Source organism: Carettochelys insculpta, chromosome 15 (assembly GCF_033958435.1).
Source record: "Carettochelys insculpta isolate YL-2023 chromosome 15, ASM3395843v1, whole genome shotgun sequence".
NCBI lineage: Eukaryota > Metazoa > Chordata > Testudines > Carettochelyidae > Carettochelys > Carettochelys insculpta.
Window position 1 is genome coordinate 7,035,957 of NC_134151.1, and position 18,366 is coordinate 7,054,322.

The following is an 18,366-nucleotide window of genomic DNA, read 5'->3' on the forward strand; positions in this document are numbered from 1 at the left end:
ATTTCTTACCACTCCTCTATGCCAGTTGTAGAGCTGAGCATCACATAAGGGTATGCAGCAGCAATCTTGTAAGTGATACAGGACATGTGCTGCAAGGCCCCCAAGTAACCAAAACTTCCATTGGAGTTTTTGACTCCAAAAATATGGCAAATAATGGTTAAAATGCCTAAGGGAAGCTAAAAATGAAGATTAAATGGTGAACTGTTTTTTTCATAGGTTCCCCTTCTCCCATCAGCGTGTGAAGCCCTTATTGTTTTCTTACACTTTCAGTTTTGTCTATGGATGTCTGTGTGAGTTTAAGATCTAACCCACAAGCAATAAGGGTCACTCATTTTGTGCAAATTTTAGGCAAACCATTCCAGAGATGTGCTGAAAGAGGTATTTCTGCTACCTGTTGCTAAAGATCTGCCCTCAGACTGTACAGAGCTTGTGGGGTGATTTCTCCGAGTCTGGTGATGTTTCTCTTGGAACACATCAAACTGTACAAAAAAAGACAGTTATTTGAACAATAAAGAGTAGGCTCTCTCTGGATCGCTTAACAAAGTGTTATCTGTCCTACTCCATTTCAGAAGAGAACTCACGGCTGTGTAATTTGATCCATCATGTCTGTACCTTTGTTAGTTATACACGATAACATTTGCCCAGGGGCGTAAGCTTCCTTATATGTTTGACGGAGTAGGTTTGCCTGAATAGGTTTAAATTCATACCCATCATGCCTCCTCTCTGCAATCCCACATATCTCAAGGATTTATCACCGGGTAAAGGAACATTTTAAAAAAATTTTGTTAATGAAGCACCAAGCCAGACTTTTAGCTTATAGCTATACCATTGCCCGTATACCCCTGGGCAAATGTTATCGTGTATAACTAACAAAGGTACAGACATGATGGATCAAATTACACAGCCGTGAGTTCTCTTCTGAAATGGAGTAGGAGAGATAACACTTTGTTAAGGGATCCAGAGAGAGCCTACTCTTTATTGTTCAAATAACTGTTCTCTTCTAGCTATGCAACTGCTGTAGCAAGAATTCCATATCTACAATCAAATTACCTGGCTAGGGTAGACCTGCCTATAGAAATAATAATGACAAATATTAAAGCCATATTACACTCTCCAATGGAAAAACTGATAAATGAAAGAAAGGAATAGCCAGGAAAACCTCAGAAATGGCATTACCTGCCAAGCAATCAGATCTTTGAGTTTGTTCAGTTTTTCTTGATCCTCTGGATGTTCTTTGGCATACTCATCGGTGAAGAAAGCCTGCAAGGAGCATGTAAATCGTTCAGTCCTTCTTAGCATGAAAAGAATCAATGATTTCTCTGGTGTGAGTCAGTGATCACTAGGGAACGCTAGTGCCAATCAAATGACAAGACATCCACACTTTCCTCTAGAGCAGCCGTTTGTGGTGATGCTTTATGGGTTAAGCCAATTGGGGATCAAAGGGCATTTTCATTTGTTTGAACATTCCCAGTGTCCATTTAACACATTTGAGCTCAGGACCACCATCTTGAAAAGCCAACCACAAGTTTTCAAGTTTTTAATTAACACTCAAGTTAGAGGCACCCATGTATTTGGAGAGCCACAATTCACCCTTTTGGTTTTAGCTCACTCAGTTGACCCTCATGGAAGATCAGTTAGATAAGAGTTAAAGTTTTCTATTTGCTGCTATGGGACACGGACCTATACCAATTCATTTTAAACCCTGAGCCATTACTCATGGAACCTCCTTCTCGGCCCACAGTAAAGGTAGTAAACCAGCAGCTGTGTCATGACAGATTGCCTAACTCCAGGTCTGGGAAATAGCATGGAGATTAATTCACACCTTTCTGAAATTATTTGTAGACCTCCCAGGACATTTGTAAGTTTGGATTGCATGGGAGCAAATGAGCACAGGACATTTAGTCCAGCGTTCCTATCTCTGACAAGAGCCAGCACCAGATGCTTTACAGGAAGGTGCAAGATCCCAACAGATACGTGATATTTAAGTTTCATCGTATTCTCTAGTAGTTAGAATGCCATAAACCTTGATGTGTGAGATTTAATATCTCTTCCAAAATTTTTGTTATGAGGCTATCTTGGAGACAGGTCTTTAATAACTGAGTTCCTAAAGTGGCTGGGTCTCCGCATACCATACCATCCTCACAAAATTCATTTCCTTAGAAGAAAAACTCCCCTATGAAAGGCTGCATTTACCAGAAAAAGTACTTAAAAATGTAAGAGATGTGTTAATTCTCAGTCTGCCAGACCACTCAATGGAGAACTTGAAATGATTTATCCCAGATCAAACTAGTTGAGGCATGGAAAGCTATTTCATTAGAATATATGTAATTGTATTCTCCCACCTCATGCTTACATGGAAACCCCCCATACCTGCAATTAATGTTGAGCATCCACACTACATCCACGTAAGAGTCAACTTTTAAAGAAGACTTTAGGTCCTATGTAACCAGAGTGTGAGGATCTTCAAATTAACAAGGCTCAGCCTTTGTCCCCTTCCTACCCTCTCCTACTCAGTAGGCAGCAGGACACGGAGCTATCATTGTTAATGAGAACAAACAAATATGTTAAGATGACCAAAAAGCTATTAAAACTCTTACCTTTTCATATTTAGCAAAGCCTCCCATGACTGCCGGGTCAACAATTCCATTCAGAAGCATGGAGAGAGGGTTAATAGGAAGGTTTTCATCACCCTGGTACTGGTTAATCATCATCAAAATTTTCTCATTTGTCATAGACATTGTCTCAATGGCATTCTCCAGTGGACTAATGGTTGTCTGTGAAAGAAAACAAGGAATGTTTTATGCCTCTGATTTATTTACTTTTCTTGGTTTTCATTGATACAACAGAAAGCCCAGATAAAATCATCCACTCCACAAAAGCATCTCTCCTTTTTGGTGAATATTCATATATACCTCTGGAAAATGACTCGACAACAATTAATTCAACAAATTAAACTCTAACTTCTGCTCATTTTTTATTTACAAACAGTCTTTGACTTTTTATCAGTTTGTTCCATGGTATGTTTATTGTGAAATGAACAAACCTTAGTTTTTCATATTGTTCACCAATCTGAGGTACTATCCCTGACTGCTGCTGCATGATTGGTCATATTAGTCATACAGTATTTGTTTCTCTTTCCTATGGTATAAGCACTATTGTAATAGAAAAAAGTGGAGGGCAGGGGGATTGTGACAGTCTGAGGATCAGTGCAGTATTGTGTAGTCATAAAGGAAGATATGGGATGTGTCACAAAGAGTATCATTTGCCACTAGAGTATGTGCAAATGAGCTAAGCACTAGAACCTCAGAAGTTCAAGCAGTATCTGAGAGGAATCCATATAAATGCCCTTCAACACTAATATAAGGAAAGTGTTTGAACCTTTTCATAATAGGTGTTAAAACACGCACTATCCATGCGGTCAAGCTCTCCTCTCCTTTGCTAACTGTGTGCCTCATGAGATGGGCTGAATAAGTACCTGTCTCACCTGAGAAATACTGTGCCCCATCATGAAAAATGTCTTGGAGCACAGAGTCTTGGGGATTTGTTAAATCTGGAAAAAAAAAGTGGGACCAGATTTTCTCTGTAAACTGGGACTTTCATATTATGGAGACAAATAAATGAATCCATTCCTAGAGCCAGAGGCATTAGCTTAGTCTACTGAAGTACAAAAATGAAACAACCACCACACACACACATGCACTTCTCTCACGCTGACTCCTAAAACCCCCTGGCCTCCTGCTAAACCAGTGTCCGCCAGGATTAAATAGCTCTGCATAGGACCAAGTGTGCTCTCCAGCCAGCTCTCAAGAGCGCTGCCAGGTATAGATCCATTGTACATCTCTCCTGTACTTCCTTTTCTTGTTCTGACAGCACGGTGGGAATGCAATTTGTTTTTTTCAAACTGAACAGTTTCAAGTGTGTGTGTGTGTGTGCAGTGAAGAGGTGGAGGGGACGAAACCTGACTCATCATAGCAGAGCTCTGAGAAAAAGAAAAAATCATTGAAAAGCAGCCCTTCTATATCTTTTATGCAATCCTCTCTACTCAGGGCATCTGAATAAAAAACAGGATTAGGGTTTATAAAGAATACTTCCACTACTGTTGCACGTTCCACCTCTGAATTGATAATCCCCTTGTATGTGCCTCTGAAATTATAATCAATAGCTAAGTAACCAACTGAAAAGTTACAAACAGAAGATTATGACTTCAGGTGAAAAATAGCAGCAGGAGGAGAGGAACTCCTAGGAAACCAAGATGTTGCTTTCATGCAGTTGCCCTTTGTAATCAAGAACAAGGGGGAACACACAAAATATAAGAAAAAGCAAAAAAAATAAAAAATAGAGAGATCTTTAGTGATGTTTTGCTCAGGATATTTTTTTTTAAATGCAGGCTCCCAGCACAGAGAAATAAAATAGCCGAGGCACATGAATATTGTGTTGTACCATAGATGATGCTTTTCTGTAACGTCTGTTGGCAACCCTCTCCTTGGTCATTTTCATTTCTTAGATAAAAATGACAGGTGCTAGAACTAGTGTAACAGTATCAAGTCTCTCCAAACAAGACTTTTCCTTGTCTGCATTCATGCTGTGTTCTGTCAAAACAAGTAAGAGCAAGAGAAAAAGCAACTCTCTTTCTCTATCTTATTTATAGCCACAGCCTGTTTGTTCTCTCTTTTGTTATGGGGCAAGTGGGAGGGCTGGCTGCCAGCACAAAATGATGGAGCATTGTGTCAGTGCTTAAGGGGGGACAGGAGGTGCATGTGTCCTGTAAAGAAAGGAGGCAAAGACATGATCATACCAAACTGTGCTCCCTTTCTAAAGCTGGTTCAGCACTGTGCCGTAATGTAAGATCAGAATGTAAATGGGGTTTTCTGTTATCATGGCAGTGAAAATCCACCAAGTGGTACTCCTTTATCCACTTGTTGTTTATATAGAAACTAATACTGCACTATAGGTATGAACAGTCATTTCACCTTAAGTATATGAAAGATAAAGAGCTAATGCTTAAGACAAATCCCAGTTTAGGAACATTTGGGGTCTCTGTCATGCCCTCACAGCATTCTCCTGCTAGAAATTTACATGTACTGTCACAGTTCCTAATTAAGTATTTGCTTTTCAGTGCCTGTCTACGTGGTGAGGCAAAGCACTCTATAAGGGATGCAAATGCTCGAGTGTACCAAACATTTGTGCAAGCTAACTGGTCTGTTGGGATGGACAAAAACTCCCTTGTGTGCATTAGTGTACAGCTGTGACCTCCTTGGTCTGGCACCTGGGGACCTACGTGGTCCTGAACCAGGGGAGGTCAGTGCTCTCCTGCTGGCTTGCTGCCCCAATTCCAGGCTCTCCTACCTGCTGACATCTGTGGCTTCCTGGCCCTTCAGCTTCTCAGCCCGAGCTCCCTGCTCTTGGCTGCTGACTTTCCTGCCCACAGGTCTCTGTCACCAGTTGCAGGCCACAGGCTTCCATGACCCTAGCTGACCAATTACTCTGGCCCTGATCATGGGCCTCCAGTTTCCTGGCCCCAGCTGGAGGCTTCCCCATGAAAAGAATCTACAAGGGCCATTGAGTATGCAACATAGCAATAGGCTTTGGCTCTCATACCATCTAGAGCTTGTTGCTGTACTGTTTAGATGGGCCCTTCATTAATAGAATGCTGATGTAAAACACTGAAAGTCTGAGAGAGTAGTATTCTATAGATACTGGAATAGGCAGTCATGACTCTTCACAGACAGAGAAAAGAGAAGGCCCCTGACCCAAGGAGCTTGCAGTCTCCAAGAGACAATGGGAAATGATGAGAAGAAAGGGAACCTGAAGAGATCATAGACAAGAAAGAAGAAAGCAAAAGTGTTCATAGGAGATGGTCAGTGTTCACTGAGCTTGGTTCGTTTCTAGGGTCAGTGCTCTGCAGTTTGTTAAACAATGATGGGGTTCAAATCCACGAAATTGATGGAAGGCTAACAAGGTGGTTCTGAGAAAAGATTTGAGGAGAAAAGAAGACAGAGACAGGTTGAAAAACGATGGACTTGTACAGAACAGACCAAGGACATATTAAAAAAAAGGGAGTGGGTAGCATACAGGGTCTGGAATAGGAGAAAAGTGTGGAGGTTATAGACAGGGAATGTGAGACAAAAATATATTGGCTCTTCTTCCATAAAAGCTTCGAATAGAAATAATTACTACAATTATTTAGATACAGGTTTGAAACTCTAACACCAGATCTCCCAACAGTCCTGCTAGTTTTCACCAAACTAGCTCACTTCTATCCCCAGTTGAAACGGATGTCTCCTCTATTCAAGTCTACCTAAGGGAAGGATCCACTTGTTTGTCCAAGAACCCCAGTTGAGAGGGCCCCCAAACCGAATAGCATTGCATCCTGGAGCAGGGGTTCACAGTGCCACTCAAGCTAGGTCCACTGGTCTCCACATCTCTGTCTGCAGAGGGGCAGACAGGCCAAATCTGGCTAGTGCAGTATGCTGCCTTGCCACATGAAACACTGGCAGGTGTTAATACAGCAGTTAGTGCATAAAAACAAAAGAGGAAGTAATGAACTTGTTTTCATTCTCAAGAATAAAAGACCTGCAAAAAGCAGAGTCCCCTATAAATGGAAATGAAAAATAGATTTTATTTTTCCTCAATAATTTAGAGTGCTGCTAGCAACATACATAAGGAAACTTTTCTGTAAAGTATGAATTTTAATTTGACAGTCTCATACTCACATCTCTCTATTTGGTTATAAATTTAGGTTGCCAAGGGAATTTTTTTTTTAAAATGCACTTTTCCTGGAGGCAAAAACCTTTGTGGTATGTTCTAATATGATCCTAATATGTTGATGAATGTGACATATAAGCGGGAAACCAGATTACGTTTATAATTGGCCTATATACATCACCCAGTATGTGTACATACATGTGAAAAAAAGTATACATAGCAAATACAGAACATTTAAGTATAACACTCTGAAATGTACATTAAGAGTTCTGTGAAATTCAGACATTTAAATTCAAACAATTTTCAGTCAAATTATTTACAGTTCACAGGGTCAGCAACTCAAACAAAACCACTAAATTTTCTGCATCTCAAAATAAATAACTATTCCATTGCCCTACTGAAAAATGAAGAAGTTTGTCTACAGTTGAGTCCCTGTTAAAAACTGTTCAATTGCACAGGCCAGACTTTGGGATCCACAGGTTTTGTAGGTACAGGTTGAACCTCTCTAATCGGGAACTTTCTCATCCAGCAACATCCCCAATCCATCATGATTTTAGGTAGCTGGCTGGCCACTTATCATGGGTGGGACCAAGTTTCCCGTGGTCCCATAAAGTTTGTTTACAGCCATCAGTCCTGGCTCTCAGTGTTCTGGGCTCTTATTTAGATGCAATTTACCCTTAAATGTCTTCTGAGAGTCCAGTAAGCTGTGGAAGTTTTGATAATGGCAGTCTTTCATCAGAAGGGTTTCTTTTAACTGGACATTTGAAATCCTTGATCAGAAGTGATGTCTGGTTTTAAGGGCAATAGGATTTTTAGTGGCTCAAATTAAAACATACATGAAGAAAGCAAGTTCAGAAGAGGGGCAACTCTCTTCCTCTCCAGGTGCTTTCCATGCTTAATGTCAGATATCTCCTAATGATACTGTCTCTTATAGGGCATCTACACATGTGTATTTCACTGATACTCAGAGATTCAGTTGCTCAGAAACCAAATCAAGGATCAACATCACTTAAAAGACCTAGCATAGTGTGAATTCATTATTTCATTTACTATTTTATATATAATTTTCACAGCAGTATGACTGACCAAACATTCTGTAAACAGTTAATAACATAGCACAAGCATCCTGAATGGCTAATAATGTAGATTGGTTAATTAAACCACACAACGGTTTTAATGTGGACAAGGACAAGCACTATGGTACTAGACAATGCGGTATGGGAAGGTGGAGGGCAGCCATCAGTGGGGTAGGAACGAGTTATAAGTTACCTAGAAAAACTAAATGTACACAAATCCATGGGTCTGGATTTAATGCACCCAAGGGTACTGATGGAATTGGTACATGTCACTGCTGAGCTTTTAGCCATTATGTCTGAAGACTCTGGGAGATTGGGAGAGATCCCGGATGACTGGAAAAAGCCAAATGTAGAGCCCATCTTTAAAAAAGTAAAGGAGGACAATCCAGGGAACTATAGACTGGTCAGCCTTACCTCAATCCCTGGGAAAATAATGGAGGGGATCATTTTGGAGCACTTGGAAGAGGGTAAAGTGATCAAGAGTAGACAACAAGGATTCACCAAGGGCAAGTCATGCCTGTCCAGTCTGATTAGCTTCTATGACAAGGTAACAGGCTCTATGGACATGGGGAAGTCAGTGGATGTGATATGCCTTGACTTCAGCAAAGCTTTTGAAACCGTCTCCCACAACATTCTTGCCCATAAGCTGAGGAAGTATGGATTGGATTCATGCACTAGAAGATGGATAGAAAGCTGGCTTGAGGGTTGGGCCCAACAGGTAGCAGTCAATGGCTCATTATCTGGATTGCAGTTAGTTTCAAGTGGAGTGCCCTAAGGCTCAGTTCTGGGACTGGTGTTGTTCAACATCATTATTAACGACCTGGATGAGGGACTAGGTTGCACCCTCAGCAAGTTTGCAGACAACACTCAGAAAGGGGGAGAGGTAGATTTGTTGGAGAGTAGAAGAGAGAGAATCGCGAGTGACCTGGATTAATTGGAGGATTGGGCCAGAAGAAATCTGATGCAGTTCAACAAGGAGAAGTGCAGGGTCCTGCACTTGGGATGGAAGACTCCCAAGCATTATTATAGGCTGGGGACTGACTGGCTAAGCAGCAGTACAGCAGAAAGGGACCTGGGGGTTATGGTGGATGAAAGCCTAGATATGAGTAAACAGTGTGCCCTTGTAGCCAAGAAGGCTAATGGCATATTAGGATGCATTAGGAGGAGCATTGAGAGCAGATCTAGAGAAGCAGTTGCTCCCGTTTGTTCGGCACTGGTGAGGCCGCATCTGGAATATTGTGTCCAGCTTTGGAGCCCTGGCATAAAAAGGATGTGGATTTGCTGGAGAAGGTTCAGTGGAGGGCAACAAAAATGATTAAGGGGCTGAAGCACAAGACCTATGAGGAGAGGCTGAGGGATTTGGGCCTATTCAGTTTACAGAAGGAAAGACTGAGGGGTGATTTAATAGCAGCCTTCAGCTTCCTGAAGGGGAGCTCTAAAGACGATGGAGAGAAACTGTTCTCAGTGGTGACAGATGGCAGAACAAGGAGCAATGATCTGAAGTTACAGAAGGAGGGGAGTAGGTTGGATATTAGGAGAAACTACTTCACCAGGAGGGTGGTGAAGCACTAGAATGTGTTGCCTAGAGAGGTGGTGGATTCTCCATCCCTAGAGATTTTTAAATCCCATCTTAACGAGGTCCTAGCTGGTATGGCTTAGTTCAGGTTGATCCTGCTTGAAGCAGAGGGCTGGGCTAGATGACCTCCTGATATCCCTTCCAGCTCTATGCTTCTATGAGTCTATGAATGTAAGGCGTTGCAAAGAGCCACAAGATACATTAAACCCACTTGTACAGCTCCCTTAGCTGAACTCAGCTTGTACAGCTCAACTTGTACAGCTCCCATGGCAGAACTCATGGCGCCTGATTTTTTGAGCCCTGTTCTTTTGAAAGAGCAGATGACTCTTTTGATCTCCTTTTTTGAGTGGACACACACTTTCAACATCAGTTCTTTTGGAAGAGATCTTCTGGAAGAGCTTCTTTTGAAAGACAGCTGTAGAGTACACAAAACGTATTTGTGGATTGATGCCACTCCCTGTGCTACACGGAACTAATTCCAAATTTCCCATATTGATTTACTGCAAGCAACAAACTTAGAAGGAGTCTGTTGAGTAAGAGGTGTCTTTTATTCCTTCTGCCCTTTTTCCTTTTTATAAAAGTGGCTGATGAAAACAGGATGTAACCACTTGTATAGGGAAAGCAAAAACATGAGGAATAGCTGAATAACAATTTTTAAAATTGCCCAAATTCTTTTAATGGCCATAAACTGTACATTTTTGTGTGCATTTTACAAGAAAATGAGAAGGTTAACGCAGAACATATGATTTTCATATTACCAAAGGGTAATATTAACATATTTTTTTAAAGTGACCACCAAACACATTGCCTTCAGATCATCGCAGATCATCAGTTCAGAGGGAGTCTAACAACTATGGTATCAAGAACTACTTTTGTGCAGTTACAGCTGATTAAATCTGAAATAATGTGAGAAGATTTTTTTTCAAGTACAACTGATGTTGACAAAATTCTCAAAACAGTAAAACAGAATCAGTACAACTGAAAGAATCTTTATTATTTATTTATTTATTTTTTGTACTAGCAGTTCACAGCACATCTTTGGTCTCTCATGTACCAGCAGTACCTCAGGGCTTGTCTACACAAACAAGCCAGGGTGTAAATCACCTGTGCATTACCTCACTGTATACCAGCTGCCCTGGGCTAATACTACAGAACCATGAGTGCACAGTAAAAGGGTCCATTTAGTTAGTGGGTGGAAAGTTCATGCGCTGTAGATTTACACCCTAGCTTCCTGCACACTGTATGTCTGTGTAGGTAAGGCCTCACTACAAAAGCCAAGAAGCTTGCCCATGTCCACTTGTATATATACTTTTTTTGAAGACTATACAGAAAGTTGCCAGCTTACAAATGGGTTGTGTTCCAAAAGTTCATTTGTAAGTTGCTGTTTAGAACTTGGAACACTTTTCCCATAGAAACTATGTTATATATCATAGTTAGGCTCCCAGGCTAGCCCACAAAAGCCTATTTTCATCCAGACTGTAGTTGAAATACCATATATTAGCAATGAAAAATATTAGAAATATTTTTTATTTAACTTTGCTTGAATACTGGTGCTTGATGAATTAGAGGAGGACAAGAGGTAGGTGGAGATTCTGAAGGGAACTTCTGGGTATCCCCCACGTGTCATACCCCCTCACTCCCATCCCACAGGCTCTGTGTTGGCTCCTGCAGCCAGCCCCACACCCTAGCTGCCCTCCCACATTGCAGGCTACAGCCAGCCCCCACTCACCAGGAGGCACTGAGCAGTGTGAGCAGAGTCTGGAGAACTGCAAAGGGACAGGGCGTACCCATACAACCAGCGGCTGGAAAGAAGCACCAGCTTCCCCTTCAAAGTGCTGCTTCTCTCTAGCCACTGATTGCGCAGCCACTCCCTGCTCTGCCTCTGGCCAGCACCTGTGGTTCTCACTCCCACCTGTCTCTCTTTCTTGCTCCCCTCAGGCCAACGCCATCCTTACCCATATGCAGAATGCACAGCTGCCTTGGGTATCTGAAAATGTGATGCACTACTGGGTCTTAATGTCCACCCATCTCTTCCTATCCCCGTTCTGTGGCTTTGCTGCCTCTAGAGAGGATCTAGTGAATTTAAAAGTGAAGAGCCCTGCCAGAGCTATTAGTGGAACATTGTACCTGTGAAAGCCATTCAAGTGGTAATGGAGCCATTTAACAGGCATGTGCCAACACCAGGTATGGTCAGGTTCTAGATTTACTGTGTTAGTTGACAGGACCTTAGTTTAAAATGTGTTTCATCAGTGTGTTGGTGAAACTAAAATCACATCTCTAAGAAAAGCATCATCTCTCTCCCCTTCCCCACTCCAGTCACCACTAGGCAGAAGGTCACCAGTTTAATAGTTCTACATAGGGCTCCACAGATCCAAACGATGTCCCTGCCTGAGGTTGCAGGTGAGCATTGGTTTTAGTGTGTGTGGAGGTGGTGAGTCAGATGTTCGTAACTCAGAGTGCCTGTACATCCTGTTGTCAGGGAGTCTCAGGATAGTATCTTACAAAGGATATGCAAGTTGTAATCTTTAACACAGCAGAGCTGAGCTGTCAGTCATGTCAATGTATTACACTGAAGTAGAGATTCTGTCAAAATTTGGTAGAAAATTTGTCAGGCAGGATGTATGGTTATCTTCTACCTTTCAGAAAGAAGTTTTACTCTTTTGCAATAAAATGTCAAAATGTTATATGTCTTCTGTGGCACATACAAGGTGAGTGAGTTAATATTTTTCATTAGACAAACTTCTCAAAGTGAAGGACAGAACTTTTGTTCTTGGCAAATATTGGTCAATATTTTATTAGCCAGCCAGTGATTAAAACACCCAACCCTCCCAACCCAGCAGTACAAGAACATATAAATGGACAGATAGGCTAGTGTTATGCTTGCCCCTAGTGCTAGCAGCCTGATGCAAATGAACAGTCTCAAATGCAAAATGATCAAGCATTTGGATATTCACAGCAGAAAACAAGCAATGAAGCCATGGTTCTGCCAGCAAAAACCCCCTTTGTCTGCAGACCCTTATTCCTGGTTTTTCCAAGCATAAGGGGCTGGCAACAGTGGAGGTTTGCTGGCAGAACTATGTTTTTACTGCTTGTTTTGTGCCATGAGTGTGTAAGTGAGCTGCTTAAATATGCAAATGAGCAGTGATTTTGCATTTTCGAGAGTGCTTATTTTCACCAAGCTGCCAGCACTAGGGGAGATTGTAGCACTAGCCATACAGTCAGTATCTTATCTAATGACAGAAACCAGTGACAGCTGGTTCAAAGAGAATGAACCGAATACCACAATTATGGGGAAAGCCATCTCCTGTTGTGCAGTCTCAGCTTCTGAATGTTTAGGGCCACCCAGAGCATGTGCTTACCTCCCTGCCCACCGTGGCTACTAGCCATTGATGAATTTATCCTCCGTGAATGTATCTAATTCTTTATTGAACCCAGTTATAATTTGGGGCTTCACAATATGCCCTGCAATGACTTCCCCTTGTTTGTATTAAACCCTCCTCCTGCGGCCTATTTGTTGTGTTATGGGAAGGTGCATTCTGCACAGGGGTAAGGATGGCCCCTGGCCTCAGGGAGCAAGAAAGAGACAGGAGGGAGTGAGCAGCACCGGTGCTGGCCAGAGGAGGAATAGCGAGTGGTTGTGCAGCAGCGGCTGGGGAGAAGCAGAACTTTGAAGGGGAAGCTAGTGCTTTTCTCTGTTCAGTCGCTCCACACCAGTCATGAATTTATAGATCTATATCATATGCCTTATTAGTCGTTTCTTTTTCAAGCTGAACAATCCGAGTCTTTTTAATATCTTCTTATCTGGAAGCATATAATCATTTTTGTTGGCCCTTTCTGTACTATTTCCAACACTAACATATCCTTTCTGAGATGGGGCAACCACAATTGGACCCACCATTCAATGTGTATATGTGCCAGGAATTTAAATGATGGCATTATGATATTTTCTTTCTTCTTATCTATCCCCTTCCTTTTGGCTCCTAAATGTCTTCTTAACTTTTGTGACATTGCACAGATGTTTTCTGGGAGCCCTCTACAGAGCAGACATTGATTTAAGTGCTAGGTTACATCCCAGAGTTGTTAATTCTGCAGTTCCGTAACTGAGTTGCTTCAGATTCCTTGGCTGAATACCACCTGGTCCTAGTAACATATTAATGTATACCTGTTTATTCCAAAACTGCCTTTATTGACATCTCAATCTGTCAGATCAGATTTGTCACTTAAAATGACCGGCTCAGGTGTGGGAATCTTCCTCACATCCTCTACAGTGAAGACCAAAGCAAGGAAGTTATTTAGCTTCTATGCAACAGCTCCGTATTCCTTGAGTGATCTTATTAGCACCTTGATCATCCAGGAATTGTCTACATGGGGATATAAACCTGGACTGGCCCAGGTAAGGTGTCTCAGCATAGTGGGGCTAGAGCTCCAAAATTACTGTGTAGACATTCAGGCTTAGGTTGGAGCCAGAGCTCCGGGATCATGTAAAATGTCTGAACGATGCTTTTTCAGCCCAAAAGCTTAAGCCCCAGCAGCTTAAACCACGTGATGCAGGCCAGCCACACCATGTTGCCCATGTATTTGTATCCAAAGTGGTATCAACCCTGATGGTTGGCAAGCTTCCTAGATCTGATGTATCTAATATGTATTTTTTTGCTGTTTAGTTTTGTGTCTTTTGCTTTACAATTTTTTTTTTTGGGCCTTCCTAATTACACTTTTCGATTTGACTTGTCAGAGTTTATCCTTCTTTGTGTTTTCCCCTATGGGGTGTAAAGATGGACTTTTTCCTCTCACCCTCTCTTCCAGTCCATTATTTAGCTACGGTGGTGTTATTTTTGGGGTATGCATTTAGTTTGAGTTTCTATCATGGTGGGCTTTTTTAAAATAATTTCCATATAGCTCACAGGTATTTCAGAGAAGAAAAACAAAACAAAAAAAAAACAACCCTAAAATGGGCAGGACTAGTGATAGTCATCTTGTGAATAGATTTAGAAAACACAATACATTTAAATAAAATTATTTTGAACCATTTTTTCTCAATGTCAGTCTCTGTTAGAAATGCTCTGCTACAATTATTTACATTAATGTGTATATCAAAGGATACTTTGCATATAAATACCCACCTGTGACATGGAGACAACCTCAAACCAACGCAGAATTCCAGGAAGTTTGTATGCTGTAAGAAATGATGTTCTCTCAATCCACATGGACTGTTTTTGGTGGAAAAAAAGAGAAAATACAGGATTGAAACCTTAGTACTTTAACAATGCTTAAGGCTTGATGGAAGTTAGATAGAAAAAAATAACAGAATAATTTGTGCATGAAAAGACACAGCAAAGAGAATCCACAAGAGACATTCATAGTTTATTGTTTCAAAACTAGGTCATCATTAAGCTCTTATTTTACATAAGACACGGTAAGGAACAAAGGGAACCAACGTCAACTTCTATTCCCAACTCTGCCACTATTGACTGTGTGTGATACCTGTTAAGCCACTTACTCTAGTCTTCTTTACTCTGAATTGAGAAACTGTAAGATAAACAGCTGGAGCTAGCAGCTCTAGGAGTACAGGTTGAACCTCTCTAATCCGGCACCCTTGGGACCTGACTGGAGCTGAACCAGAGGATTTGCAAAACTATGGGAGGTCATTATTGTCTAGCAGCATTACCAACTCCTCCATTGCTCACTGGGGTCTTAGAAGACACTGAGGGGTAAATTAGAGCTAAATAACAGCACACAACACTGAAAGCTAGGACTGGTAGCTGGAGACAAACTTTATGGGACCATGGGAAACCTGGCACACCCCGTGATAAGTGGATACCCAGCTAACTAAAATTATGCTGCTCTATGGCTGTTGCCAGCTGACTGTGTGACAGATTAGAGAGATTAAACCTGTATTAGAATGCCAGAATTTCAATCATTTTGTTGTTGTAAGCAGTTAGACAACATAGTGGATATAATTGCTAGAGGCCTGCCTACTCTGATGCCTATATTATTATTGTTACCACAGGGAGCACACTTGCAGTGTAGCAACAGTGGGAAAATTTAACAACAGATCTAATGCAGACATAGTCTCGACTGCCTTATGGCTGAGTCTACACGAGCCAGTTCTTTTGAAAGATTTTTTGAAAGAAGGGGGCTCTTTTGAAAGATCCTGTGGCGCGTCTCTGCACAAAAAGTGTTCTTTTGAAAGTAAATCAAATGAACATGGCACTCCTTCTGAAAGTGCTCTTCCATTCCTGTTTCCAGAAGTGCCCCCTTTCAAAACCTTTTGAAAGAAAATGTGTGTAGATGCTCCGCAGACCCCCCACCTTTTTTTTCCCCCGAAAGAACAGTCCTCATGACACCTGATTTTTCAATCCCTAGCGCATTCTTTCAAAAGAGAGAGGGCTGTGCGGATGCTCTTTTTTGAAAGAGCAGGTCATGTTTTTGTTCTGCTTCTTTGTGTGAGGACACGTGCTTTCAAAAGAAGTTCTTTCAGAAGAGATCTTCCAGAAGGGCTTCTTTCATAAGATCTCTATAGTGTAGATGTAGCCCATACGTAAAACAGAAATACTAATATTTACCTTCCTCGGAAGGTACAATATGTTACCATCACAGTGTCCAGTTCTCAGATAGACCCATTCCACATCACCATGTTCAAATGTTTAAGTTCTAGAACTAGGAGCAAGGGATGGTGCTTCCTGTCACCTGCCAGTCTCTAGCTAGTGCTCTAACTCAGTGATCAGAAAATACTAATAATTTAAATTCTTCATAAAACGTTGAAATAAGGTGCTCTTACAAATCTGAACACCTAAGTTGTCTCCCCACCTACTTCCTGCTAGATTATCATAAAATCTGACTTGAAAAAATACATTGAATTGCACAATGTTATGATATAGTAAAACATTATAGATTTATTCCTCCAAGTAAGAAAACTTATGAAACTCCTGTGCATGGCACTATAAAAATCACAGTAATTTATACCACTTGTAGATATCAAAGTGTATTAAAACTATGGACATTATTTGTAGCTGTTGTATTATTAAACAGCTGATGTAAGTCAGTATGGTGTACACAATGCTCAACACTTCACATGAGTGATGAGAACAGATGATTTATATTCCTTATCTCATAGAGGCAGTTTATGAGTGGAGCAGTTATAAAGTAGAGGTGGTAACACATTTTATTGATAAGTATTTATATTTTGTCTTATTTAACAATAGAAAATTTGACTACTGAACTTCTGTGTATAATAGAATTGTATTTAACTTACTTAACTCAGAAGGTTTACCTAAAATTCAATGATGTACTGAGATAATAAAATAGAAAATTAGGATACAAATCAGTAAATGTAAACCAAGAGTATGTTGAAAAGTATTTAAGATTAATGCAGAAATAAAAAAGTCCGAGTTTTATTTAAATTGTACTATAGTTGAAATGAAAATGGGTCTTATTATAGATCTTGAAAGCAGACTTTCCATAGTGGAACATATAAGTGTGGATACTGAAGGATTAAGCTCTTGAATGCACAGCCACAGCAACTCCAACATGTTTTACAAAGATGCTGCCATGTCAAAAAATTACTTACAGCAAATTCATTTTCAGGGTCAATAGAGCCTTTCCTGACTGGTCTTGAGTAGTGGAATCGTTGAACGTAGTTGGATTTATAAAAGCTGAAAAATTTAAAGAGACAAAAGGCATAATTCAGACACAGTCAGATCCATCATCACAGTAGTTTTCTTTTTGTCTGGTTTTATTTTTTTAAATTAAGTGTATTTTGTGTTCACGAAAAGTACAGCCGTAACAACATGGAGACTGAAAACATTTATCCACTGAACACAGACAGCAGCAATGAAAAAGTTTCATCACAGAGGTGCCTCAACTATGACCTGGAGTGATCACTTATAGTTGAAAGCCTTTGGAAAAGATAGCTCAGTGGTTTGAGCATTGGCCTGCTAAACTCAGTGTTGTGAGTTGAATCCTTCGGCAGCCATTTAGGGATCTGGGGCAAACAGGGAAGAAAGACAAAATGGGATGGTGCTTGGACCTGCCAAGAGGGCAGGGGCCTGATCTTGATGACCTCCTGCGATATGTATCTCCCTTACAACGTGACAAAATAGCTACTTATTACACACATGACGCTCTAAACTATTTCTTGTAACACATGGATGGACTTTGGACAAAAAAAATAAAACTTTACAGAAGCAGAATATCAATATGAAGAATTCACTAGCAGCATGCAGTGCAATTTCACCACTGTGATGTCATGAGCTACTGCTGCATTGCAAAAGGAACATACATCACCCTCCACCAACTGCTTTAAGGTACAATTATAGAGTTCAAATAGCTAACTCGAAAAGAATACAAAACATACAGTGCTAGCCCTTTAAACATTGTACTGCCTGGAAGGAAGGGATGGAGGGAGGGAGGGAAGGAAGGGATGGATGGGAAGATTTATTTCTAGGAACTCAATTTAAAGCCAAGCAGAGACTGACTTTGCAGAGCAAAAACAGTGTTATAAAGATCTTGGTTCAATTTACGTAAACATTTGCAGAAAAAACTGCAAAAATGACCTTGTATTTTGGCAGAGTAGGATTAGAAAACATAGGTCCTAGTCTAGCCACAAAGCCCTCTCATTTTGTTGATTCCTGAACAGGGTGACATCCATTGAAATAAACCTCTTTGGCAAATCACTGTGATTAAAAATGCATATAAATTCAAATAACTTTATATTGCCACTTTTAGGATTGAAATTTTCTTTACTAGAAACTAATATACTAAAAGCAAATATAATAAATAAGAATTACAGTTTCAAACAAGTACTCTTTGAAAATAAATCCTCCATATTATAGGTGGAAGAAATTTAGTGCAGTCCAGCTGAGTTCTGCAAGTGAGACTTGATTAAAAATGTTACAGAAGGCAACAGATTTTCCTTTATGTACAAGACTTCAAGGGTCTTATAGTCTCTTAGTTCAAACTGTGGCTTGCACAGCCTTGCAGTGACTTCAAAGTCCTGTCAAAGAGGGCCAG

General features: G+C 40.7%; 1 protein-coding gene across 1 annotated transcript in view; it reads right to left on the reverse strand.

Moving 5' to 3' along the window:
* Nucleotides 1-18,366, reverse strand: part of DOCK2 (dedicator of cytokinesis 2) — a 454,537-nt gene that overhangs the window by 20,617 nt on the left and 415,554 nt on the right. Inside the window, exons 43-46 of the mRNA XM_075010079.1 lie at nucleotides 16,925-17,009; nucleotides 14,478-14,564; nucleotides 2,598-2,774; nucleotides 1,177-1,260 (exon numbers count right to left, since the gene is read on the reverse strand). Of these exons, the coding sequence (XP_074866180.1) occupies nucleotides 1,177-1,260; nucleotides 2,598-2,774; nucleotides 14,478-14,564; nucleotides 16,925-17,009 (433 nt within the window). The remainder of the gene's footprint in view (nucleotides 1-1,176; nucleotides 1,261-2,597; nucleotides 2,775-14,477; nucleotides 14,565-16,924; nucleotides 17,010-18,366) is intronic.